Source organism: Lynx rufus, unplaced genomic scaffold, assembly GCF_022079265.1.
Source record: "Lynx rufus isolate CCGP_SWC_20201006 ecotype Redwood Valley unplaced genomic scaffold, mLynRuf1.p SCAF_10, whole genome shotgun sequence".
NCBI classification, from domain to species: Eukaryota; Metazoa; Chordata; class Mammalia; order Carnivora; family Felidae; genus Lynx; species Lynx rufus.
Genome location: NW_025814824.1, coordinates 2880694 through 2908685, shown reverse-complemented (window position 1 = coordinate 2908685; position 27992 = coordinate 2880694). Strand labels below are relative to the sequence as shown.

General features: G+C 49.7%; 1 protein-coding gene across 3 annotated transcripts in view; it reads right to left on the bottom strand.

Moving 5' to 3' along the window:
* Nucleotides 1-27992, bottom strand: part of SECISBP2 (SECIS binding protein 2) — a 40853-nt gene that overhangs the window by 12580 nt on the left and 281 nt on the right. Inside the window, exons 2-10 of one of the 3 annotated variants that reach the window (XM_047100835.1) lie at nucleotides 27169-27314; nucleotides 22203-22452; nucleotides 21938-22010; nucleotides 20229-20458; nucleotides 17367-17537; nucleotides 15772-15936; nucleotides 13472-13594; nucleotides 12211-12300; nucleotides 10678-10810 (exon numbers count right to left, since the gene is read on the bottom strand). In XM_047100835.1, coding sequence (XP_046956791.1) covers nucleotides 10678-10810; nucleotides 12211-12300; nucleotides 13472-13594; nucleotides 15772-15936; nucleotides 17367-17537; nucleotides 20229-20458; nucleotides 21938-22010; nucleotides 22203-22452; nucleotides 27169-27314 — 1381 coding nt within the window. Of the gene's footprint in view, nucleotides 1-10677; nucleotides 10811-12210; nucleotides 12301-13471; nucleotides 13595-15771; nucleotides 15975-17366; nucleotides 17538-20228; nucleotides 20459-21937; nucleotides 22011-22202; nucleotides 22453-27168; nucleotides 27315-27992 lie in introns of all 3 variants that reach the window. The other 2 variants (XM_047100853.1, XM_047100843.1) reach the window with 2 other exon arrangements.

The following is a 27992-nucleotide window of genomic DNA, read 5'->3' as shown; positions in this document are numbered from 1 at the left end:
GGTGAGGAGCCTGCAGAGGACGAGTCTGAAGCGAGCGGAGGTGGTTTCCGGAGGTCTGAGGAAGGAGGCCGTCACCCCGACGTGGAAGTGCTAGAAGGGGCAGCTGCGGCAAGTTCCCTAGAGCATCCGGCTGAGGGAATCACGACGGCGGCCGCACTCACCGGCAGGTGTTCGGGGCCGAGGCCAGAGCCTCCCATAGGAAGAAGATGCCACCTAGGACTTTCCGTGGCTGGAGAGGAGAAGTCGGCGCCTGGCTTCAAAGCTTCCAAAGACGGGCCGGCCGTCTCATCGGGGCTAATGTGGCTGGTGACTTTAAGTTGAAGCCAATGCTCATTGACCATTTTGAAAATCCTAGGGTCTTTTAAGGCTAAATCTCACTTCTGGGGAAGACAGCAGAGTAGGCGGGTCCTAGGCTCAGCCCATCCCATGGTTACACCTAGATGACAGCCACGTGAGTGTAAATAACCCGGAAAAGGACCTGAAGACAGGCAGAACAGACTCTCCACAGCTATATGTATGGAAGAGGCCACATCAAAGATGGTGGGAAGGATGGAGACACGGCCTGGAGCCAAATGGACCCGTAGGACCGTACACAGGAGGGAGAAATGTACCAGGTGCAGAGTGGAGAAGAGGAGACCCCACCCCAGACACCCAGAACCCACAGTGGTAAGATGAATCACCACACTTGGCTTTGAAAACCGGACAGGTCAAACACTGTGGGTTCTTAGTCAAGCAGGGCACAGCACCTGAAACATTAAGAATCAATAACTCTGCGCCGGGAGAACTGGAGGGCTACGGGAGACGGGGACCCACCCTCACAGAGACGGCACGGTAGCCTTGCGGAGATACAGCCTACAAGCAGCAGGCTGAAAACAGGCCTGGGGTACGCGGGAGGAAGATACGTTTACTGATCTCAGAGCATGCGCCGGAGGGGCAGGGATCCTCGGAAGACTTCCCCCAGAACAAAAGAGCTGGCAGGTGCCATTTCCCTCCCCCACCCCCCAGCCGAGACACCCAGGAACCTGTGGGAACCAGCACAGAGTGAACACTCTCCACCTTGCTTGGTAACACTGTGTCCTGCCCACACCCCAGCCCTGCCCTCTCCTGAGGACCTGCCCCCCGACCCTGGCCTCGGCAGCTTTCTGGGGCAGAGCTGCAGGCCCCCTCCCACAGTGGACTGGACCTTGCCAGCACTGTGCCCCTCACTCCCATGCTCTTCTGCAGACCTACCCCCTGCATCCAGGCCCGCCTCCGGGAGTTTTCCTTGTGCACCGCAGGTCCCCAGTGGCAGCGGACCAGCAGGGACCTTGCTGGTATCAGGAGCTCCGCCCCAGAGCTCTCCTGTCAATCTCCCCCTCCAACGTGCCCTGGGCCCAAGCCCACCCAAACCAGTGCCACAAGCCAGGCAGTGAGCAAGCAACTCCACAAGAGCCCAGCACCACTCCCAAGTGACTCCTGCCCCAGGATAGGGGACAATCACCACACACACCGGTCCGACTGTGGCCCCAGCAGTGGGCAGGGGTCGGACATCTGGTCTGATTGCAGGACCCACCCACCAACACAAGCTTCTCAGGAGACAACACAGGGAAAGCTCCCTGCAGTTCGGTCGGTGCTACCACATTGCTGGCAAACATCCGGTCTGACTCAAGCCTACAGCAGCCCCTGACTGGTGAGCTCGCAACACTCACAACACTGTTTGGGACCAAACACTGCCCAAAACAGGCACAGAGAGCCATTGCAGACTGAAGGAAAAAGTGCCTAGGCCACAACAGTAGGGCACATGCAACACGTGCAGGTGACGTCCCTGAAACGCCAGGCCCTAGGGAACAGGGGACACTGCACCACAGGGCACTGCAGAACCTCTTCCTCATAAGGCCACGACTTCCAAGAGCAGGAGACACAGCTGACTTTCCTAACACACAGAAACAGAATTAGACAAAACGAGGAGACAGAAGAGTATGTCCCAAACAAAGAACACGGCAAAATCGGAGCAAGAGAGCTAAGTGAAATGGAGTTAAATGATATTCTTGACAGAGATTTAAAGTAATGGTCATAAAAAAAACTCAGTGGACTTGAGAAAAGAGTGGAGGACCTCAGTGACACCCTTGACAAAAGAGAGAGAAGATGTAAATAAAGAACCAATCAGAGACAAAGAACTTAATAACTGGATTAAAGCGCACGAGATGGAATAAACTGTAGACTAAAGGAAGCAGAAGAACCGATCAGTGACCTGGGGAACGTAACAATGGGAAACGAAAACCATCAAGTAGAAAAGGAGAGAGAAAAAGAATAAAAAATGAAAAAAGACTAAGGAAAGGAACTTAGCAGCACCATCAACTGTCATAACATTCATATTACAGGAGTCCCAGAAGAGAAAGGAGGGCAGAAAGCTAATTTAAAGAAATAATAGATGAAAACTTCCCAAATCTGGGGAAAGAAACAAAAATCCAGACACAGGAGGCACAGAGCTCCCCTGCCATACACACAAAATAAACGCAAGGAGGTCCACCCCAAAATACTTAGTAACTAAAATGGCAGAGGGGCACTGTGTGGCTCAGTCGGTTGAGCGTCTGACTTCGGCTCAGGTCATGATCTCACAGTTTGTGGGTTCGAGCCCCGTGTCGGGCTCTGTGCTGACAGCTCGGAGCCTGGAGCCTCCTTCGGATTCTGTGTTTCCCCCTCTCTCTGCCCCTCCCCTGCTCACACTCTGTCTCTCGCTGTCTCTCAAAAATAAATAAATGTATAAAAAACAAAAAACTTAAAATGGCAGAAATTACTGATAAAGGGACAATTTTAAAACCAGTGAGGGAGAAAACAGTTACATACCAGGGAAACCCCATAAGGTCATCAGCTGATTTTTCAGCAGAAGCTCTGCAAGCCAGAAGGGAGTGTGGCACGATCTAGTCAAGATGTTGAAAGGAAAAAAACTTGCAGCTGACAACACTCTAGCCTAGCCAGCAAGGCTGTCATTCAGAACAGAATGAGAGATGAAGAGTTTCCCAAACAAGCAAAAGTTAAAGGAATTCATCACCACTAACCGAGCCCTACAAGAAATTTTAAAGGGGCCTCTGTAAGTGGAAAGGAAAAACCACATAAGCAAGAGTAAGAAAGGCAGGGAGCACAAAAGCAGTAAAATTAAGCATTATCTATAAAACTCAGTCAAAGAATTCACAAAATAAAAGGATGTAAACTATGACACCATATACCCAAAACACAGTGGGAAAGGAGTAAAAATTTAGTGCTTTTAGAAAGGATTCAAACTTAAGTGACCAACAACTCAATACAAACTATGTATAAGATATGATATGGAAACCTAATGACAACCACAAATCAAACACTGGTAACACATATGCAAAAATAAAAAAAAAAGAACTCTACGTATATCACTAAAGAAAGCCAGCAAACCATGAGAGAAGAGAGCAAGAGAAGGAACAGAGACGATCTACAAAAAGAATCATAGAACAAGTAACAAAATGACAACGAACATGTTTCTATAAATAGTTACTTTGGATGTAAACGACTAAACGCTCCAGTCAAAAGACATAAGACAGAATGAACTAAAACAAAACAAAACACTTAAATGTTGCCTACAAAAGCCTCATTTCAGACCTAAAGCCACATGCAGATTGAAAGGGAAGGGATGGAAGAGTGTTTATCCTGCAAAGAGAAATGAAAAGATAGCCAGGGTAGCAATGCTTTTATCAGACAAAATAAACTTTACAACAAAGACTAAAACAAGAAACAAAGAAGGACACCCTATACTCATAAAGGGGACAATGCAACAAGACAATAACTGTAAACATGTACGCACCCAACGTGAAGGTGCCCAAACACAAAGCAGCTACTAAAAAACATAAAGGGAGTAATCAATAGTAACACGTTAACAGTAGGGGACTTTAACGCTCCACTTATGGCAATGGGCAGATAATCCAAGCAGGAAATCAGCAAGGAAACAACGGCTTTGAATGACACGTTTGACCAGATGGATCCAACAGATATATTTAGAACATTTCATCATAAAACAGAGTATACACACTTTTCAAAGCGCACATGGAACATTCTCTGGAAGAGATCACAGATTAGGTCACATAACCAGTCTCATCGAATTCAAAAAGACAGAAGTCATTCCATTCATCTTTTCTAACCACAGCACTATGAAACCAAGAATCACAAAGAAAAATTTGGAAAGACCAAAAATAATTGGAGGTTAAACAACATACTACTAAACAATGAATGGGTCAACTAAGAAATCAAAAAGCACACGGAAACAAATGAAAATGAAAACATGACAGTCCAAAACCTTTGGGATGCAGCAAAAGTGGTTTTAAAAGCAAAGTTGACAGCAATACAGGCCTACCTTAAGAAACAAGAAAAGTCTAAAATAACCTAACCTTACACCTAAAGGAGGTGGAAAAAGAACCAACCAACCCCCCAAACCAGTAGAAGGAAAGAAATCATAAAGATTATAGGAGAAATAAATGATATGGGAACTAAACAAAAAACAAAACAAAACAATAGAACAGATCAACGAAACCAAGAGCTGATGCTTTGCAAAGATCAACAGAAGCGATAAACTTTTAGCCGGACTCATGGAAAAAAAACAGAGGACTGAAATCAACAAAATCAGAAATGAACGAGGAAAAATAACTAACACCACAGAAACACAGAGGATTACACGAGAATATTATTGAAAATTATATGCCAACAAACTGTACAACCTGGAAGAAAGGATAGATTTCTACTAACATATAACCTCCACTAAACTGAATCAGGAAAAAATACAAAATTTGAACAGACCAATTACCAGCAAGGAAACTGCATCAGTCATCAAAAACCTCCCAACAAACTCAAGTCCAGGACCAGAGGGCCTCATAGGTGGATTCTACCAAGCATTTAAAGAAGAGTTAACACCTATTCTTCTCAAACTATTTCAAAATATAAAAGAGGAAGGAAAGCTTCCAAATTCATTCCATGAGGCCAGCATTATCCTGACACCAAAACCAGATAAAGACACTACAATGAAAGAGAACTGCAGGCCTCCATCACTGATGAACACAGAGGCAAAAACCCTCAAGAAAATATGAGCAAACTAAATTCAACAACACATTAAAAAAATCATTCACCACGATCAAGTGGGGCTTATTCCTGGGATGTAAGTGTGGGGCTCAATATTTGCAAATCAATGAATGTGATACATCACATCAACAAGAGAAAGGATAAGAACCATATGATCATTTCAACGAATGCAGAAAAAACATTTGACAAACTACAACCACCATTCATGTTAAAAAGCCTTAACAAAGTAGATCTACAGGAAACACACTTCAGCATAATAAAGGCCACATATGAAAAATCCACAGCTAACATCATCCTCAATGGTGAAAAACTGCGGGCTTTCCCCTAAGGTCAGGAACAAGACAAGGATGTCCGCTCTCACCACTTTTATTCCACAAAGTACTGGAAGTCCCAGACACGTTAATCAGACAACAAAAAGAAAGAAAAGGCTTCCAAACTGTAAGGAAAAAGTCAAAATTTCACTATTTTTAGATATGATACTACATACAGAAAACTCTAAAGACTCCACCAAAAACTACTAGAACTGATAAATGAATTCAGTAAAGTCACAAGATACAAAATCAATGTACAGAAATTTGCTCTATTTCTACGCACTAAGAATGAAATAGACTAAAGAGAAATTAAGAACAGTCCCATTTACAACTGCGGCAAAGATAATAAAATACCTAGGAATAAAGTTAACCAAGGAGGTGAAAGACACGTACTCTGAAAACTATACAACCCCAGTAGAAGAAACTGAACATAACACACACAAATGGAAAGATATTCCATGCTCATGGGTGGGGAGAACAAATATCGTTAAGACGTGCATACTACCCAAAGCAATCTACAGATTTAATGCAACCCCTATCAAAACATCGAAGCATTTTTCACAGAACTAGAATAACCCTAAAATCTGTATGGAACAACAGAAGACCCCAAATAGCCAAAGCAATCTTAAGGAGAATCAAACTGGAGGTATCATAATCCCAGACTTCAAGCTCTACCACAAAACTGTAGTAATCGAACCAGCACAAAAACGGACACACAGATCAATGGAACAGAATAAAGAAGCTAGAAATAAACCCACAATTGTATGGCTCACGGACCTTCAACAGTGGAGACAAGAATATATAATGGGAAAAAGTCTCTTCAACAAATGGTGCTGGGAAAACTGGTTACACGCAAAGTAATGAAACAATTGCTTTCTTACACCATACACAGAAACAAGTTGAAAATTGATTAAAGACCTAAATTCGAGACCTGAAACCATAAAAATCCCAGAAGAGAGCATAGGCACTAATTTCTCTGACACTGGCTGTAGCAGAATTTTTCTCGGTATGTCTCCTGAGATAAGGGAAATACAAACAAAACTACTGAGACTTTATCAAAATAAAAAGCTTCTGCCCAGTGAAGGAAGCAATCAAACTTAAAGACAACCTTCTGAATGGGAGAAGTTACATGCAAATGACATAGGCAATAAAGGATTAGTATCCAAAATACATAAATAACTTACACAACACCAAAAAAGAAAAAAAAAAAAAAACCCAAAACAAAAAAAACCCAAAAGGAGTGCCTGGATGGCTCAGTTGGTTGAATGTCCAACTTCGGCTCAGGTCATGATCTCAGTCTGTGGGTTTGAGCACCATGTTGGGCTCTGTGCTAATAGCTCAAAGCCTGGAGCCTGCTTTGGATTCTGTGCCTTCCTCTCTCTGTCTACCCCTCCCCTGCTCGTGCTCTGTCTCTAAAATAAATAAAAACATTAAAAAAATTTTTAATAAAAAAAAAGACAAAAGACACGAACAGACACTTCTCCAAAGACGACATTCAGATGGCCAACAGGTGCATGAAAAGATGCTCAACATCACTAATCATCAGGCCTCTAAAAGCCCTCCCTTTGCTCCTGCCCTGTGCCTGCCGTCTACCCTGTTGCCAGCCAAGGCCACACCTCCTGTCTCTAAGAACCTGGGAGTACAATAAAACTGTGTTCTCCTGAGCCTCTCCTCTGTCTCCTCCTGTGGCCACACCTGACTCACCATCCCATTAAAAAATACAGAACAAGGGGCGCCTGGGTGGCTCAGTCGGTTAAGCGTCCGACTTCAGCCAGGTCACGATCTCGCGGTCCGTGAGTTCGAGCCCCGCGTCGGGCTCTGGGCTGACGGCTCAGAGCCTGGAGCCTGTTTCCGATTCTGTGTCTCCCTCTCTCTCTGCCCCTCCCCCGTTCATGCTCTGTCTCTCTCTGTCCCAAAAATAAATAAATAAACGTTGAAAAAAAAAAAAAAGAATGCAACTACCAGCATCACTGAGACAGTCCAGGAAATTGAAATAGGGGCTGGACGTTCGATGCTAATAAGAAACAAGCCCTCACACCGCTGGAGGATGGCAGAGTGGTGCGGTGAAACACACAGCCACCATCAGCCAGGGCCGCCACCGAGGTCCTCCGGCGTGCAATGACATAAAGCCTACCGGTTGCTTTAAAACACCTCAGGAAAATAAAAGGTAGGGTCAGAGATGCAACAAGACCGACACAGCGCTGACAAGTGCCGGAGCTGGGTAAGGGGCACGTGGCGGGAGGGTGCACCGCCTTCTCTCCCTTCCGTTACCCTCCACGATAAAAAGTGAAAAACAAGAACCAAACAAAAAATCCTACCAAGTGCTCCTTAAAAACAACCCCCCCCCCCCAACAGTGATTCTGGTGCCCCTGACGCTCAGCCTGAGCCGTGCCCGGAGTCCGTGCCTCCTGCGCACTCCCCACTGGTGGTGCCACGGCAGGCGGTCCTAGGGACGCGGCACGAGGGAGGGACACCGGATGGGGGACATGCTGCCTACTGGTGCCTCGACCCCTGTACTTCGGCTGAATTAACCGCATTCAGATATTTCAGGGCTGTACGCTGGGCGTTTAGTAAACATCACCATGAAAGTAGCACACAACCGTCCTCCTGCCGTAGCCACAAGAATGCGGTTCAGAAATGCTCGGTACGTACCACTCAGCGGCCCGTACAAAAACGATCCACAGGAGAGACAGCATTTCCAATTTTCAGCTTCAAAAATACGCCACCTGCACCCCCCACCGCCCCAAGAATGGCTGGAATGAAGACCGACGTGACCAAACGTCGGTGAGAACCAGAACTTTCACACGTCACCGGTGAGCGTAAAACACACACGAGCAGTACGGAAAACGGTCGGGGATGTTCACCGACGGAAGTATATCCCTGCCACGTGGCCCAGCAATTCCACTCCCAAGAGAATCAGAACCAGATACTCAAGTACTGGTTCGTGAACATTCACAAGAGTATCATTCACACAGCCAAAAGGGGAAACCACTGGCATGTCCGTCGATGGTAAGTGGCTACACCTGTGGCCGCTGGACTACAAGTCAGCCACGAAAGCCAGTCAAATGCCCACAGGAACACGGACGAACCCCAAACGTGTTTTGCTCCGTGAAAGCCGACCGACACGCAAGGTCACACAATCGCACCATTCTGTCTATCGAGCACGTCGGAACAGGCAAACGCACAGAGAAAATGCGAGCTGGTGGCTGCCAGGGGCTGGGGAAATGCAGGGCTGACTGGGTGGGGTCTCCCTCTGGCACGATGGAAACGTGGAACCAGAGAGACGAGGACCACACAACGCTGTGGATGAACTCCACGCCACCGAACTGTGTCCTTTAAAATGCGTACTTTTGTGGTACCTGAACATCACCTGAATGAAAAACAAATAGGAACGACAGACACACATATACGACGTGAGTAAATCTCAAAAACGCACGAAAGAAGCCTTACACGAAAGAGCATGTACCACCAAGTCCCTTCACGCGAAGCTCTCGGACAGGAAAAACGATTCTGTGGCAGACCTAGAATCCACACGGGGCTGCCTGGGGCAGCGGCAGGGACGGGCTGGGAGGGGCCGGAGGGAGCTCCCGAGGATGCTGACGGGAGTCTGGGTCCCACAGGTCTGCGTGTGCCAAAACCCTGCAGAGGGCCTACCCAGGATGTGCGCACCGCACCATACGCGTGCTTCGCCTCCAAAGAGAAACGACCCATAAGCGGAGGCTGAGCTCTAGGCGATGACGTGCACGCCCCCACAGGCGGGGGCAACGTCGGCAATGTGCAACTTGGAAATACAGCAAAAAAACAAAACAAAAACAACACAAAAAAAATGACGGGCGGACGGGCCAGGGTCCGCTGGGGTCCCTTTCTTAAAGGGCCAGAGTAGACATTTCAGGCCCCTGAGCATCCGAGTGTTGCAATACTTAACCGTCACTTCTAAAGTCATCACGTTTAAGTAACTTGTAAAAATGTAGTCTCTTAACCATTCCGAAACGCACAACCCGGGGCATCAATCACGCGCAGTGTTGAGCGACCATCATCGCTCCCCATTCCCCAAGGATGTTCGTGCCCCCACGGAAAGTCTGTCCCCGCTCAACAGGAAGTCCACGTACCCTCAACCCCCACGACCCTCTAATCCACTCTCTGCGTCTTTGTCTACTCCGGATACTTCCCGTACCACGTGCCCTTCGGAGGCTGGCTCGTCTCGTCAGCACACCGTTGTCACGTCCACCCACGTGGGCGCGGGTGGCAGGGCCGCCTTCCTTGCCAAGGCTGAGGAGCGGCCACCGGACGCCTGGACCCCGCTCAGTAGCCGTCTGCGCGGGTACACACCCGGGGCGTGGGGGCTTCCGCCTTTAACTGTGGTGATAAAGCCGCTACGAACACCGGCTTGCACGCGTCCGAGTCCCTGTTTTCAACTCTTCCGGGGGCACAGAGGAATGGAACTGCCGGGCACGTGACAACCTGCACTTAGCGTTCTGAGGAGCTGCCAGCCGGCTTCCAAGTCAGTCTCGGCATCTCACGTCCCCGGGAGCCCCCCATCTCTCGACCTCCCCGCCAACGCCTGCTACTTCCCGTGTCTGACTGCGGCGACCACAGCAGGTGTGAGGACCCAGCTCGCTGAGGCGCTCGCTTGCATTTGTGCGGTGACTGATCCTTGGAGCATCTTTTCACGGGTTCCTGGTCCCGTGTGGATCTTCTTGCGGAGCGAGTCAACGCCTCTGCCTGGTTTTCAGCAGGTGTTTATCGCTGAGTTGTAGGAAGAGTTCGTAGATCTCTGGACATCAAACGCTCATCAGATATGTGACTTGCAAACATGGTCTCACATCCTGCAAGTAAATTATCTTTCCACTTTCTTGAAAATATCCTCTGGTACACAGAAGTCCTCGGTTGGTTTTTATTTACGTGGTCCTGTTCACTGTCTAATTACGAGTCACGAAACTGACTTTTCTTTTCTTCCAGCATTTTTACGGGTTTAGTTCGCACACTTAGGTCACTGCCCCATTTTGAGGAAAATGATGTATATGGCATGAGGCAGAAGCCCAGTTTTCTGTGGTGTGTAGAAATCCAGCTGTCCCAGCACCATCTTTAAAAGTGTTCCCTGTTCTTTTAATGAACATATTTGGCTAAAGATTCACCACCCATACATATGTGGGTTTATCTCTGGACTCCCGATCCATCCTGCTGGTTATCTTTCTCCTTATCCCACTACCATGCACTCTGGATTCTACAGAAATACCTCTGATTACAAGATACAACAGTCACAGGGCAGTCGGGATGCAAAAACCCTTACCCGAGAACACCACCGGCTTGGAGGACGCTCTTGCGCTCTGGGCGTGCTGCTTCTTTTCCAAGGCTGCCAGCATCCCCCCCAAATCCAGCTGTACTGGAACCTGGCTCTTCTTTCCACTGTTTTTAAAATTATTCTAAGGAATTAAAAAATCAGAAGTTTATTTAGAATACTACTTCTCACAACCCTTTACTTTGTGACAATCCTCTACAAGATAAAATGAAACAGATTCATAGAGACCGTAAAAATCTTCTAAAAATTAAAGAAATCCCAGACGATGCCACATTATCTTTTTTTTTTTAATGTTTATTTTTTGAGAAAGAGACAGGGTATGAGCTGAGGGGAGCAGAGAGAGAGGGAGGCAGAAGATCCCAAGCAGGCTCCAGGCTCTGAGCTGTCAGCACAGAGCCCGACACGGGGCTTGAACTCACAAACCGTGAGATTATGACCTGAGTCGAAGTCGGATGCTTAACCGACTGAGCCACCCAGGGGCCCCCCACGTTATCTTTCAGTATTACTGCCATGGTTGTTTATTTCCTCCTCCTCTCAGAGCCCTGGGTTTATAATTAAACCAGCAACATTTCAGTCTACGGCTACGCTGTGAATAAGAGTGCATACTTATGGATAAAAAACCAAGACCTGTAGGAAGTCTGGCAACAAAAGTTTGTGTGAGGCTAAGTGACTGGTGTCACTGACTCACCCATCCAGTCTGCAACTGCCCAGGTGAGTCAACTGAATGCCGTGAAGTCATGGGGAGAGGATTCAAAATACACACAGCAGGTAAGTATTAAATTTAGGCACAGAGTGGGATATACTCAGCAAGTGTAAGCTCTGTCTGGAAGACTGCTGCATGCATGCACTCCAGCACCCCCACTGCTGCCCTCCTGCCTGGACGAGGGCCCATGTCCGGGGCGAACACAAAGGGCCCCATAGACCTGCTACAGAGACCTCCGCAGGCAGGGATGGAAGGTGACCCAGTTATGACACGGGAATCCTGTTAATTTGCACACGGGCTGAGAATTTTACTTCTCGCAAATGTGAAATTATTCCACCTCAAAAGGCGAAAGGACAACGAAGATGCTGGAGACGAGAGAAGACACCGGCCACGTGCAACCTCTCCATCTAGGAGGCGAATCCCAAGTTCAGCCCTGAATCCACCGGGGGGGGGGGGGGGGGGGGGGGCGGGGGTTCAAGGGGACCCAGCTCTTCACTTTGTATGAATCTTAGAGGCTCTCTTATTTTGGTTCCGTTAGACACAGCTGCCTCACAAAGGAATTCTTGTCCCCCCGTACCAGCAGCCTGTGCCCCTCCTTTCTGACACAGCAGTGGCAGTCAGTGACCAAGTCTCGGTACAAATATGACAAAACATTTGAGCTTAGAGCACGTTTATGTCAACATGCTGGATGTGATTCTCCAATGAAGGAATGAATCACAACAAACCACCTGTCTTGGTACATAAAGAAATCTGGAAAATAAGGTTTAGCCGAGCAGGAAAAGTTCAGCCTGGAGTGGTGACGGGTTCGACCGGAACATTACCTGTGGCTGCTGTCTGGATTGAAGTCGCGGAGATGCCCCTCGGTCCCTGCGCTCAGACGCGGCAGCCAGGCTGGGAAAGTCCTCGGCATCCTGAGCAAACCACACACCCTTTAGCCATCCGCGGAACACGAGGAGCAAGTGTGCCTAGGTGCAAGCCCTTCCTTGCTCACGTCCTTCTGTCTGCAACGAGCCCCACACAAGTCCTCAAGGGCACCCACACCAGCCCCACACTGTCTGACTCTTAGATTTACGGAGCAATGTTGTAATCCCCCCCCGCCCCGCCCCAGAGGGCAGCGAGCAGGGTCCTGAGGACATGGGGGCCCCTGACCCCCTGGGCATAGGCTGCAAGCGTGTTGGTCAGTCTAGACTCAGGAGACAGAACCTCCCTGTCTCGTGTGCTGACCCCAAGCTAGAAAATAGGGCAGGGGGCCTCTAACGACGACGTTCCCGCCATTTAAAAGCATCTTGCGTGCTTCTGTTAACATCTCAGCTGAGTTGCAGAAGTTATGTGGGAAACGAGGGCACAAACACACGAGCTCCTCGTTGGCACAAACCAATGCTCTGTAGGGTCGTAGGTCTTCAAACGTGCGACCCCAAAGTCCTCGGGGGGGATGTTCCAGGAGCCCCAGGAGCCTCTAAGTACGCAGGAAAGTGTCAGGTCTGGCCCTATGCTGGACGCTGAGACACGCTTCTGCCAGCGCCAGGAGCCAGGCCCCTGAGTCCGGAACTGAGTCAGAAGCCAGCACGACTCCGTGCAGGACACGGGCTTTCTTGGGGCGCCACAGGAAAAGAATTTACAGAGCAACGCTGGAAGTTGGATGTAACTCCCTCGGCCAGGGCCCCCGATGGAGTTAGGGCACTCTAACTTTCTCTCCAGAGTAAAGCACACGAGAGTAACACTGCTGGATAGAAAAGCAGGCCCCACAAAAGCCAGCAGGTCAAGGCAAGGGAAGACCAGGTGAACGAGATACTGAGGGTAAACGTGAGCCCCACGGTACACACGCTACCAGACCCCAGGCGGCAGTCCGTGTCTAGACCGCTCGCGCACTGTCGCGCTCGCTGGGCGCCCGTGCCAACTCGGGGACCACGCCGGGCCACCACAGTGAAGGAGAAGGGGGACAACTGTTTTCTGTAGCACTGGGCAAAGACTATTAAAGAAAATAATGGAGACTTTCCCTTCGGAAGCCAGCACGAACCCACGTTTCTATCACAACAGACCCACTGTTACGTCATACGAGGTGAGTCATAAATATAAATGTACTTCAATCCTTGGCGGCTCTTGAATGGTCAAAACTTCGTATTTCGATTTAGACTTTTCTTTCTTTTTCTTATGCTTTCTTGAGGCTTCATTTTGCTCAGGATCGCCACCTTGTGACGCTTTGGACTAGAACAAAAAACAGCAAAAATCATGGGTTTTTAAGACATTCACTAGCGTGCTTACTCCCGTGAGTCAGCAAACTTGAGATATCAGGTTGTACGACCACAGGGCAGCTCTGCTCCGAGTTTGGCTCCTCCTCCCTATTTTCCAGAGAGCCAGCGTTCAGCAGAGTAATCGAGGAAAAGAAGTCTGCTGAAATAGTTGTCACAGCTGGTTATTTTTAAACTGGTAGACGTGGACAAACCTACTTTTGAGCCAAAGAAGATGAATGTCTCTAATACCGACTCAAAGTCTTTTCAAACACTCGCGTGCCCCTTCCGGCACCAGGGCCTGGTGGTCCCTAAACTACACATCGGAACCCCCTGGGGAGCCTCCGGATGGGACAACTGCCTAGGCCCATCCCACACCGGCTGATGTGACGCCACTGTTCCCACGCCCCCTCAGTCCCTTGGCCTTTCTTCAATCAGGTCAAATGCACCTTGCCTCAGGGCCTTTGCACGCGCGCCCACACTTGGATGTAGGCTAGGACTGCACCATCACTCCAGCTCAAGAGCAATGGCATCTCCTCGGAGCCTCTCCTTCTTCTTCCCCTCCGAGGCACTAACAGTACCTGTCTGCACAGCGCCGGACTGTCAGGACAGAAGCGCTAAACAGAGCAGGGGCTCCAACAGAGCATCTGGGGTCCTGCTTCATCCCCAGCGGGGACTTGGCCTCCAGTGGTACTGACAAGAAGGTTTACCTACTGACCCACGGGACCTGTCCATGGAATCTTGTTAGTGAACAAGGCAACTGTGAAGGATGATGTGTACAGAATGACCCCATTTTTGTCTAAAAGAAAAAAACCTCAAAGAGCAAAACAAAAAAATCTCGATTTGTTGATGCTCTGGGGACCGTGAGGTAGCTCACATACCAGGCTGTTGACACAGGCTTCCCTGGGAGGGAACAACAAAGGAAGAAGATGACCTTGTTCACAAGCAGGTCTTTGTGGTATTACGTTCTGATGTAACATTATCTTGGTAATAAAAATTCACAGCACAAGGCTTCAGAGGGAAAAACCACTGTGACCCCGTTATCTCCGTTACACACGAGACCACGCCCTCTGGGTTATCAGACCACAGGCGATCGCAATTTTCTCGTCTCTGGCTTAGAACGCTTCTAAACTTTCCTTGTGCCTATAATCAAAATAGAATTTTAAAAGAGATTCTGGGAAAACAAAACCTCTCCACTCTAAGAATTTAACTGAGTGCCAGGAAAACTGGTTCGGATGGCGAGACGGCAGCAGAGGGGAAGCAGCAGCCAGAGGCCCACGCGCCCCATCCTGCGGCCTGTGCCCACGCGCCCCGAGCTGGCGGCACCGAGTGCAGAGGGGACTCGGCCGCTCCGCTGGAGTCCTGCACACGGTTCACAGAGCCGTGAGGGCAGGCGCACGGGTGTGACCTCACCGTACCTGTCGCCAGCACACCTTCTCTCCCTCAAACTGACCGTCAACACACAGCTCCCGTTTGCGGGGGACAGTCTGTGACACTAGGGGTATGAGAGAGTATCCTCGCCCTCCAAAAGACGGGACATCATTGCACTAAATAAATACGGCCACGTTACAACCTGAAATAACGTACCAGTACACAATGAGATTCGAGAACAAAATCTAGACCCATAAAAAAGGCTCTTTAAGAAATGAAACGAAGGGACCAAAAAGATGACCGCTTCAAATTATTTGAGAGGAGAGAGAAACGTGGATTCTGAAATGCTATCTCACAACAAGAAAGCTGCAGTTAGCCAAGCGTCACTGACACGCAGCTGATCCCACAGCGTGGAACTCAACTGTTTTACTGTTGAGTAAACAGGGAGAGCAGCTGGAATTCAACAGACGAAGGACGAGGGGCGAAAGAGCAAGCCTTTACACGCCAGAGCATTAAGCTTCTGCCGGCGTCTCTCCCTCAGAGACTTCACGATGGCTCACGGCCACGGACACCATGGGTCTGAAACGGACAGGGCCCCTCCCTCTAAAAGCTCCCGCTCGTGTTCCCGGACTGGGGTTCGACTTTCTCTCAAGGCTCAAGTGGGACCAAGTCAGATCGGGACTACGGTATAGAATGGGACACTCCCCTAGGAGCTGAGAAGAGATGACGAGACTACCCGGTCAGTGGCAGAGAAGACCAACATAACCCAAGTGGGACACATACCTTTTTAGTAGGGTGGACGTGTTTCTCTTTGCAGGAAGGGTCCGCAGAGAAAACTTCAGAGGGTGACATACTAGCGCTTTTGGGGTCTGCTGATGAAGCAACCGTCTTTAGGTTTATCATGGAAGTAACGTTTTTAGGGGCCGGTGGCCGTTCTGTAGATAATGTCTGCCGAACAACATAACCCATTGGTGTCCAAGATAACTCTGCTCAAAGATAACCAAAATCGTTGAACAATCTCAACAGTAAAATAAAAAGACTCAGAAACTGCAAACACGTCATCATGTGAGGCGACTACTCAGGCATAATTACACTCAGACTAGAGCTCTAAACCTTCTCCCGGAGACGACCGTATTCACTAAGCTCTCCTTCTGGAGCGGGCTGAATTCACTTGTGAGCCTAGGTGCTCTGCCCGGAAACCGGATTTCCAACTTGGGGGTGCAGGTGGGGACACAAACTGTAGTTCTGATTAAAAACTACTCCACGGTTAAGTCCATACGGTAAACACACGAGATCAACGAGGCAAAGAGGAAATCTTGGCCCTGACCTCGAAATGGACCTTTAACACCACAGATCAAAGATCACGGATCTGAGCCACCACGGTAACTGGGATTTCTTGCTTTTTAGGTCTCAGGCCTAAGTACGGCAATGCCGCTCCTCAGGCGCCGACCAGACTCTGTGCGGGCACAACAGGCCCGAGGCAGGCCGTGGCCACCCCCCCCCGCCCCGCCCCCGCCCCAAGGACGCCAGACTGAGCCGCACACCATCTGAGTCACCTCTTAGTGAAAGCCATTACTGAACCACACACGTCCCAGACGTGAGAAACGTAAAAACGTCTTCGGTCAGGACAAGCTCTTTAGACAAACCGAAGGCAGAATTACTGAACTCTTCGTGAATGTCACTTCTGGGACAGGCCGACAGCTCTCAGTGGGGTCTGAGGCTCCCAACATCCCGGCAGGGCCCGCGGGGTCAGAACCGACGCCCCGACACACACAGCGGCCCCGTGCCTCCCCGCGCGCTCTCCTCCGGGCCACGGCTGGGCTTCCGGACAGCCGGGAGCTGGCTCGGCCCGCCCGACGGCCCGACGTGGAGGCCGAGCCGCGGGGAGCCGGTGGTCGGTGGAGAGCTGCGCAAGTGCAGAACGAGACTGCTCTCCTCATCGTGGGGTTTTCATCTTGAAAATGTTATTTTTCACAAAAACACACTGTTAACAGGTACCGGGGGACCGGGGTTACTTGTAAGGGAATGACTATTTTGAACCGAGAATACTGCCAATCCGGACAGCGGGCACACACACAGCAGCTCCCCGGGGCTGGAGGGGTCGTAAGGGGTCCTGGAGCCAGAACCTCGGAGAACCACCAGGGCAGGTGATCGTTCAGGAAGCAGGTGTTCCTGAGTCCATATAACATCTCACTTCATCAGACACGCTGGAGGCATCTCTCTAGAATTCTCTGCTCCCGCTTCACAGCCCCGCGCGCAGACGCGGGGGGCTTGGGGCTGGCGTCCGCCTCCCGCCCCCACGAGGTCTCCCGGACGGCATCCGAAGGGGCCCCGGCAGCCGAGGCCCAGCACCCGACGGAGGCCGCGGCCGCTCTTACCTCTGGCACACGAGGAGGGCCCGGCCGCGGCGCCGGCGGCCACGGACTCGGCCGCGCTCGGGCTTCTCGCCGCTCCTTCACCCTAAAAGGCAAACCGGCATTTTCCTGCTGTTGCAAAGTGAAAGCAATCGCTTCATTTCTAAATACGGCGTCCCTTGCCGTTCTTAAAATCTGCAAGATACGCGCGAATGAAAAATTCCAGATAAGTGAGGCGCCTGGGTGGCTCGGTTAGGCATCCGACTCTTGGTTTTCGGCTCAGGCCACGATCTTACGGTTTGTGAGTTCGAGCCCTGCATCCGGCTCCGCGCTGACAGTGCTGAGCCTGCTCAGGATTCTCTCTTCCTCTCTCTCTCTGCCCCTTCCGCACTCTCACGCTCAGTCTCTCTCAAAATGAATAAACTTAAAATGTTTTTTTTTTTTTTTTACAAATCCAAATAAATACTAAGTGCGAAATGCCAAACCTCACTCCTGTCAGGAGAAGCCGCCCGCCGAGCTCAGCTGAGCCCCCAGAGCTCCCTTCGCTGCCAGGCGACAAACACCTGTGCGTTGCTTTTACGTGCACCCAGTAAGGGGATCGCAGCACACGTACCACACCCCTTGTAAAAGATCAGTGTGACACGACTTCCGCGCCAGCACACAAGTGCTCACACCGCCTGCGGCCGGGGGCCTCCGAGAGAAGGCGGGAGCCACGGTTCCCCACACCCAAAGTCCACCCGAAGGTCCAGAGACAACCCATGTACGTCTTGTAACCCACACACCCTTCTGTAAAGCCAAAAAGGGCCACACACAGAGCACGAGGCGGCAGACGACACGGGGGCAGGTGGGCACACGAAGACTGCCAGGTGACAGGCAGTGCTCAAGGCAAAAGGTAAGTGACACATTCAAATCTGAATGGATTTAAAATAAATTCTAAAGCTCATATCCTTCAAGAATTTTCCCACTTTGCCATTTCATTAAATCTGAGCCCAGTAATAAAAAATAAAAGTACTTAAACACAACCTGTTCTTCTAATAAATATAACTTACACTCTCACCGAGGCCAATGAAACACCAGAAACAGCTTTCAAGAACAATCACGTAAATTACACATATCAATAAAGATTCAGCACCATCGGTTTTCACAAAATACTTACGACAAGGAAAAATGCCCAAAGTTTTAAAAACTCAAACATGGGTGCCTGGGTGGCTCACTTAAGCATCTGACTCGTGATTTTGGCTCAGGTCATGATCTGTTTGTGAGTTCAAGCCCCGAGTTGGGCTCTGAGCGGAGTCTGCTTGGGATTCTCTCTCTCTGCCCTTCCCCTGCTCTTTCAAATTGAGGGGAACCCCCTTAGTTCCCACAACGTTCCATTAAAAAAAGATTTAAATGCTTAACACAGTTTTCTCTTGTACAACTTCAGACAAATACAGATGTTGAGCAACCTGATAGTTGGGGTGCTCACCCCTGGAGTTCAGTTAAAAATCCACATGTTAACTCTGGACTCCCCCCAAAACTTAATTAGTAATAGCCTACTATTGACCGGAAGCATTATTATCGACCACATGAAGGGTTAACACGCACATCCCACATTAGGCTGTATTCTTATGACGAAAAGAGCTGGAGACAAGAGAACATTTTAGAGAATTACAACGAAAGGAAAATGTTTACAGTACTGTACTGATTTTATCAGGAAAGACAAAAAAAAAGAAAACTCCACAACTAAGTGGAGTTCAAACCTGTGTTGTTCAAGGTCAGCTGTTTTTTTCTTGTGTTTAAAGATCTACTACTAAGGAAAATCTTCCTTCTAGAAGGAAAAATTTTAAACTCCACATGTAATTTGAGTGTGAACACGTCACAAGGCCATGAGTCTGTAAATGTCCTGACACAGCACGTGTGCCTCACTTCGTCCAGATCCGCAGTGCTCAAGCAGGAGCAGGTGACCACGGCAGAACGTGTCAGACCCTACCCGCTGCGGCCCTCCTCGGAGTCCTGTCCCACTTCCCTAGAGTGCTCACGGGCTCGGATACGCACAGAGCAGCGGTGATGCAGACGGGGGCCCCTGGACGCTTGGCTACCACACACACCCAGCCGGGGCCACACCAAGCAGAGAGCCTTGTATATGAGGTGGCCAGCTGGCCCTCCCTGTCACGGCTGAGCCACCGGAAAGCGCCGCGGTGCGACAGGGACAGGGGCCACGTGGGGGGACAGTGGCTCTTCTGCCCGCCTCGGCACCCAAGAGCGTATGAGGAGGCAGAATGCCTGCTCCGCTCAAGGGGAAAGTGGACGGGGGAGCCGCCCCCTTCCTGGTGTCCGTTCTCCTGGCCTTCCCGCCCTCCCACAACAGATATTTGTCACAAGCCATCTTAGGGACTACTGACCTGATCATGTTTTTCCTGGAACCTGGATGAACTCAAACCGTGAGACCGAATGTGGAACACGGCATATTTTAAAGTCACTAAGCGGCAAACAAAACACACTTCCAGCCATCATTCTGCAGAGTCTGCGGACTCATCAGCGAGAGGTACGGGTCAAAGGCCAGAAAAAATTGGAAGCTACTCCCTGCAGTCCGAGATACTACTGTTTGACTACAACGACTTCTGTCGGTACCGCTAAGCGAGCTGCCCAATGCCACACTGGCGCAGATGCTCTCGAGGAGCCGTGTGGGCAGCAGGACGCTCACCAGAACCGAGCGCAGCTGCAGCAGCAGGCAGCAAACACAGAGTGGCTAATTAGGGGATTCTTCTAGAACAGCAGCTGCACTCAGGGCCGCAGCCCACACAGAAGGTCCTCTGGCGACCCGCACACCAAGACCCACCGCCCATGACAGCCACACGGGGGCGACGGGGGAAGAGGAATGGAACGGAGAGGAGGCCCCGCACTCACCTCTGCTGTCCCCGCGGCGGGTTCCCCCACCTCTCCCAGGAGAGAGAGGTCAGCTGAGGCGGAGCGCAGAGGCCCCCACCGGGGCTGCTTCCGTGTCTCTGCGATCTCCCTGTTCTCTGAACCCTGCAGTTCAGGAAAATCCATCCTGGTAAATTCAAACTCTGGTTTGGAGGCAGATGCACTTTTCTCGATGATTCTGGATTTCCTGTCCGTTCGTCTGTGATAACCATCTGTGTTTGCAGAATGAAAAGCGGGGTAAAGATGGAGGGGCCGTGCGCTGACCCACACTCACGCTTCAACTGCACAGCAGGAAGTCTACTGCGGCTGACACAGCGACGCGGCACCGTCCAAATGCCCTCGCTTTTGCTAGTGTTGCCAACCTGCGAGACGGTGGAAAACGGAAGGGACCGCAGGGGCCAGCTGCTCTGGCCGGGCCAACGGGCAGAAACAAGCAAAGCACACCGCCAACGTCGGGCACAGTTCTAAAGCCAATGAACGAGTTCCCTCAATCTAATTATGCTGCATCTATAGAGTTCTGAAAATTTACAGGGAGGCCAACGATTTTCTTTTCAGTGTCAAATCTTCCACACTAGAGAGGAATTTTGAAACACAGCAAGTAAAATTAAACTTGGAACCTCTTTCCCATTTTTCTCCTTCCAAAACCGATGAATCCTAATGTGGGCTGCGACACGACGAAGCCCCTGCATTTAATCATGAGACCAGAGTCATTACGGTTGACTGTTCAACTTCCCTTTCACGTTCCCATGTGCCAAATGGTTTTGGAGTAAAGTCAACACAAAGAGAAAAGTCTGTATACCAAGTAATGTAAATTACACATGTAAAGAAGTTGACCGTTCCCAGAAAATAAAGCTACTACAAAGGCTTTAACTCTTGGGATGCCCAGGTGGCTCCGTCAGTGGAGCATTCCAACTCTTGGTTTCAGCTCAGGTCATGATCTCACAGTTTGGGGAGTTCAAGCCCCGCATCGGACTCTGCGCTGGCAGCGTGGAGCCTGCTTGGGATTCTCTCTCTGTTCCTCCCTTCTTCCCTCCCTCTCTCTCTCTCAGCCCTTCCCCTACTCATGCTCTTTCTCAAAATAAACTTAAAAAAAAAAAAGACTCTGACTCTATATAAATAAGCCATTAAACTGCACTAGTACATGATTTACAGGAAAAAGCACCACGCAGAATCGCTAACTTTCGGCCACAGCCTGGAACAGCAGTTTCCAAGGCCAGAGTAGACATGTCCCCTGGGTAACTACACCGCCCAGGTCTGCTACTGCTCACGATGGGATGTAAACAGGAAACTCTCCCACCTACTAAAAAGCGTCCCACATGAACAGTAGGGAAGCGACTTCAAGAACGAACATGGTCAAACACAGTAGAGGATGTGGCTGCGATCTGCTTAAGGACATGTTCCGAGGCCTGTGGTGTCACCTACTCGCCAAGTGGGTTCTTGAACAGGAAAGGGCACATCATGGAGCCTCCCCAACAACAGGTCCTTCCCCGGGGGGAGAGGCCTCCAGGATCCCACAGGAGCCCACTGGCCTCTGCTCTTCTCAGCGAGCATGCTCGCAGGGACCGGTGTACAAAGGACAGTGGCGTTTCTGGGGCGAACGGGGTAGGACGATATAACATCAGAGAGTCTGTCACCGTCACCTGATTTCAAATTAGCATCCGCGAGAATGTAAGTAGGATGTGAGCCTCTACCTGATTTTACATCAGATGGCAGAGATCCGTCAGCCTTCTTGCTATCAAACTTTTGTTCATCATACGTTTTTTTCTGCAGGAAAAATCAAAAAGTTAACATGAATTAAGGAAACCTACCCTCATATAAAAGGCTTCAAAAAAGCTTAAACAAAAATCAATTCTTAAAGACACAAAAGTGATAAGCGACACTTAAGTATCACGTGAGAATCGACCAACTCTGCGTCTTAAACGCTCAAGCAGCCGACACACCACGGCACCTGCGAACCTTAAACGCAGCTCTCGTGCCTTGAGGGAGAGCGCACACCTGCTCGCTCCGTGGCTTCAGGGTCTGAAATGCTCGGTAACAGCCGGGGTGGCCGTAAGCATACGGGGCGCCGGGCACCGGGCACACGCGCGGTGTAGACTCCACGGGGTAAGGAGAGTAGCTGCACGGATGGACAGCGAGCTCAGAGGACAGATACTGAGGTGGAAAAGCTGAAGCTCCAAAGGCCACATCTTCAGTGTAGAGTTTCTGCCTAGATAAAAAGGGCAAATTTAGTGACAGATTTCGTACCACAAACCAAGGAGCGCTTCTGGACTAGACACGTTTCAACTTCTCACTACTGTTGAGGTCATTTGTTCTAGCACTGAAAGATCTGTAATAGCCAAATAAAACCTCCCAGCATTTCTTTCCTGCTCTGCAAGGACAGATGCAGACCCAGTCCCACGTGCTCCCAGCAGCACTGAGGCATCCGTGACCGGACTGTGTCACACGTGCGGCAAAGCCCAGGGACGCCCCAGCTCCTCACTCCCACGGGGTCAAATGCTGGGGCAAATGCAAGACTCCCACAAGACCACTCTCCCTGCAGAGGGGGCTCTAACAGGCCCTGGCGCCCAAACCCATCTGCCAGCCCCACCCAGAACCTGCAGGCAAATGGTGGCCCAGGAGCTGCAACCCTGCCAACGACACGGGCACCAGACGCCCCATCTGCTCGGGCTGCCGAAACGTGACTTAACGCTGACTCTGTCAGCAAACATGGTTTTCAGCCAGGGGTTTCAACCACCTTGCAGTGAAAGCCGAACAACGGCGAAATGCTACGCAGAAGAGTTAAGACACAAAACAGGACCTTCTGAATCCCACAAGTAAGCACCAGATGTGTCTGTGACTTCCCAGAGCTGCAACTTTTCTGGTGGAAAATCAGTGAAATCCCAGAGTGTGCGGGGCCACTGAAAGGCAGAAAAATCAGAGCTGACGAGCACACACCTGCATCACCTTCTCGCTGTTCAACGGCCAGAAGGTTCAGGCACGGGTTCTGCTCTGCTGCAAGGAGGAGCCTGCGCTGCAGGAGAAGGGAGTCACCGCCCAGGTGACAAGGCTAGACCTGCTACACACTTACCAGAATGTTCACTACATTCACGCCCACACGGTACCTAACTGTGGACAGCCTGCTATCACGGTCTATAAACCCACGACATTTTATAGTAAGCTCAGACCTTGTAAGATCGTCCACTAATTCTAGCAATTAACTACTCCTCGTGTACCTGCCTCTGTGCACCTAGTCTAGTGCTGTTCTCTGCAAAGAAAAAGATTCAAAGCTTCATCCCACTATGCTAACTCTAGATGCAAATCCGTTTTATTTTATCTGAAGCTCAGAAAATCTAATAGGGAGCAGATAAAAGTGAAGAATCTGTTCTTCAGAAGAGAACACGGGCGAAGAAGACGGGTTGACAGCAAAAAAAAAAAAAAAAATAGTAAAAAAGATGACGGCCCACGTCCCAAAACAGGATAAATGAAAAGAGTGATGAAACAGGTTAGGAAGAAAAAGGGACGCAGGATCCAGTGGTTTTGAAGGCTGTGGTCATCCAGAAAGTGTCCATCCAGGAGTCCAGAGACCTTGATCTGGGTCCCGCCTCTGCTCACAATCTAGTCCCACTTTGCACACGTCACCATTGGTCTTTCTTCCCACCGGAAAGTTGGTATTTTTCCTTCCAATCCAAGCCCAGTACAATTACGCGCAGAGAGCACCACACAATCAGATGTCACAGAGACATCCCACGGCATCTGTTGGGGCTTCAAATGGCTTGTCTGTAAAACTCCAGTTGCCACAAACTGCCCAGATGACCCTAAACCACAGAACACACCTCCCTCACACCCATCGTCTCATCCCACCCCCCGCCTTTACACTGGCAGTGCTTCTACAGCTGGTCTGCCCCCCCCAGTCCCCATGCTCACACGACCCCCACTGAGCTCCCTGCCCACTTCTCCCTGCCCCGTCCCTACCAACAGTCCCGAGTCTCCAGGACATCCTTCCTGCAAGCCCGGTCACCTCCTCGCCATGCCATCTTCGGGGTCTGGCCCTCTGTCACATCACTTGAACAGCTCCACTGGTCCCATCCCACCTTCCAAAAGCTTGTCCATGGAGGGTGCTCCCCTGCACTTTCCCTCCTCTCCAATCAGACTCAGGAGCCCACACCTGTCCTCCTTCCCCCCAAGACCTCACCCGCACCTGCAGGCCCTTACCCTCGCCAACTCCGGGCCCTGCTCTCCCACCTACAGGCTGTCCCACCGAATGGCTCACTCTTCCCCAAGTGGCACTGGAGCACCAAGCTGTACAGCTAGTCCCCAAGCAGCCCCTCTTCCCACCCACACTCCCAGGAGAGACCCCACCACTGTGCATGCATTCAGCCAGAAATCACCACAGCCTCTCTCCCACCAACACCCACACGGACCACTGAAGACTGTACTCCTTGCAGCAGGGCTCCCCGTATTTTCTTCTCTAGCTTCGGTGCCTGCAACCCAGTCAAAGCCTTCAAGCCCCTCTCCCTCTGAGTAGAACAAGAATCCAGGAGTGAGCATAACAACACCATTTAAAACACAACCAACAGTTCCCTACCTCCTGCCTAAACCATGCAGGCTTCTCCCAAGCCCTACACCTGCTCCTTTGTCCTTGATGGTCGTGCAAAGTCTTGCCCCCAGTCCCTGCAGCCGGGCCAGGATGTGTCGGGCTCCAGCCACCGCTCCAGCCACCCAACAGACCTGAGCCACACTCTGTCCAGGACTACAGGTTCTCACTGCTGAGAGATTTTAACTTAAAAGCACCCACATATGGGGCACCTGGGTGCTTCAGCCGGGTAAGCATCCGACCCCTGATCTCATCTCAGGTCTTGATCTCAGGATCATGAGTTTGAGCCCCACAATGGACTCCACACAGGGCGTGGAGCCTACTTAAAAAAAAAAAAAAGGAAAAAGCACCCACATCTCACAGCACACTGCAACACACTGAAAGGCTCAACACTTGCCAACATCACAGCAGCTTTGGGGACTATGCATGAACACAGGTCAGGACAGACTCTAACTCTGGTTTGGGCGCTACCTACCTGAATAACTTTAAACACATGTTTCTAGCCTCGGTTTCTCAGGTGTAGAAAGAACGTTACACTTCCCCGCCACCCCATGGGTTGGGACAAGAGCATGGAAACAAGTTCCTTATGGAAAATGCTATCCTTATTTTCATCAGAGGAGATCCCCATTTACACAAAATCTGGCTCATGCAAAGACTTCTTAGCCTCCATGAGAACAGACTAGATAATCAGTTCTCAGATATGTGTATCCCCATTTTGTCCCCTTCAAAGGCCCCTGTCTTTCCTGACCCCGCCCCTCTGCTTTCGTGCCTTTGTCCTTGTTTTTTTCTCAGGAAGGAGTACTGTCAGCCAATTATTTTCCTTGCTTATAAAGAACTTAAAAAAAAAAAAAATCAAAGCTAAAAAAGGACAAGAGATAAAGAAACTTCATTTTTAAACTTAGCAATCCTATAAGCCTCAATTTCATCTCCATTCATGCCACTGCCAGAACATTACTTTAGCTGCAGGAATGTTTTCCACCTTTATTTTGGGTAACTGGAATCCCACCCAGTACATGGCTTCGAATCCTCGCCACTGAGTGAAATATATCTCCTACTTTATCTTGTGAACCACCTAAGGTACGAAACAGCTCAAACGTGATCCACGCCAACCTTCCTTTTACAAAGGATGAAATTACAATGGAAAACCTGGGTATTCCTACCCTAGCACATATAGGTAGAACCTCCAACGCTGTCAAAAAAAAATACAACCTAGGGGCGCCTGGGTGGCTCAGTTGGTTGAGAGTCCGACTTCGGCTCAGGTCATGATCTTGCAGCCTGTGAGTTCGAGCCCCGCGTCGGGCTCTGTGCTGACACCTCAGAGCCTGGAGCCTGCTTCGGATTCTGTGTCTCCCTCTCTCTGCCCCTCCCCCACTCATACTGTCTGTCAAAAACAAACATTAAAAAAAAAATTTTTTTAATTAAAAAAAAATACAACCTAAGTACATCAGACAACTTGATAATTTTATTATTTATTCCAATTTTCATCTTTGAGAATACCACTGTAGAATTTATATGAAGTTTAAACTAGTTTCAATCATACTATGCAGACATGGAAAAGAAACAAGTATGACCCACATTAAAGGAGTGTAAAGACAATTCTCACATGAAGGGGATGCATACCTTACAAGTAAAATCTACAAGTACTCTACAAGTACTCTACAGAACAACACAAAACGTTTAATACATGTTTTTCTTAACTCAGCTAATAACAGAAACCATTTTCTAAATACCTAAAGAATGAAATCTCAAGAAGGAAAAGGAACACTTAAAAAAACAACATAAGCCTCCTTTCAACTCAAACGTAGAAGGATTTTATCACCCAGACTTGAAGAATCCTTCTCCCCAGGACGCTTATAAAGAAAAATGGTTAAAGCAAAACTCAACAATTTCCAAAGTACTATCCACACAAAGCAGGAGCCATATTTGAGAGTCCCCACTCCTCTCCAAGCATGATTTTAAAATGTTAAACCCTAAACCCAAAGAGCAGGTTTCTTTGTCTGGGCTTCTGTCTGCCGCCCATTCCCTGTCCCATCAGATACCTGATATAGTTTCAAACCCTATGCACAAATGATCCCTGAAATTAAGTTTCCTACTAACGAATGCAACGCAATCCCCATACTTTCCTTGCCCCAAATGATGGCATGAGTGTGGAGAAAGGAAGGGAGAGTTGAGGTTTCCGTCTTGATGCAGGGCACAGTTAGGTGGTGCCACTGGCTCAGACCCTTCTCGGCTGAGGAGCATCCTCCAGTCTTTCGAGAACTTTAAACAGGTTAGGTGCGGTATATATCGAAGTCTAACCTCCCTCCATCGGATCCCCAGGTACGACAAGACATTGAGAAGGGTACGTACTCAGGCCCCGGCAGCTCCTGAGCACACGGATAATACGGGGCTGCACAGCTAGGGAACACACGAGCTTCCGAAGACTCTGACCACACCACATTGAGCCCAGCAAATTTGGGGACAAACGGTTTGACATCTGCTGACAACTTGATGCCCTGAGGGAAAAAAAAGGGGGAGAGGTGGTTAGCTACAGACATCTGAGGCAAGCCAAATGTGAACCAAAGAAACCCAAGAAAGCGGCTCGGTTCTAGCAGCCCCAGAAACGCTAATCCCAGTACTGTCCGTTGTTCAAATACCTCGCGCTCATAAAAATAATAATTTGTTCGCTAACAACTTCTCCCCCGACGCCTTTTATATTAAAAAAAAAAAGTATTCTACCAAATATTACACAGGGCAGGGAGGGCAGGCAGTGAGAGCGGAAATAAAATCCCATCCAGAACACGTAGTGAGGACAACTGACAGCGCCCCCTTCGCTCCCACCCGCAGTGCGGGGATTCCGACCTCTCTCCGCCTGAGTCCGGGAGAACCCACAACCGCCCGCCAGCGGCCAACGGAAACACAAACGCACCGCGCAAGTTTACCTCCACCGAATTTCTCAAAAGTTACATAAAACCGTTGCTTTTCGCTCGGCGAACCATTAAGAGCTGTCTTGTGGGGACGCAGAGGCAGGCTTTGCTAGAAATCGTCCTAGCGCCCCACACCCTTGGGACTTGGACGTAAAACCCGCTCTTTCGGTTTCTTGAAGCGCACTAACATTGACTTCCGCGGACGCGCTTACAAAGCACACTCTTCCCTTCGCGGCGGGCCGGCGGCGGCCACCGCTCCAGCGCACT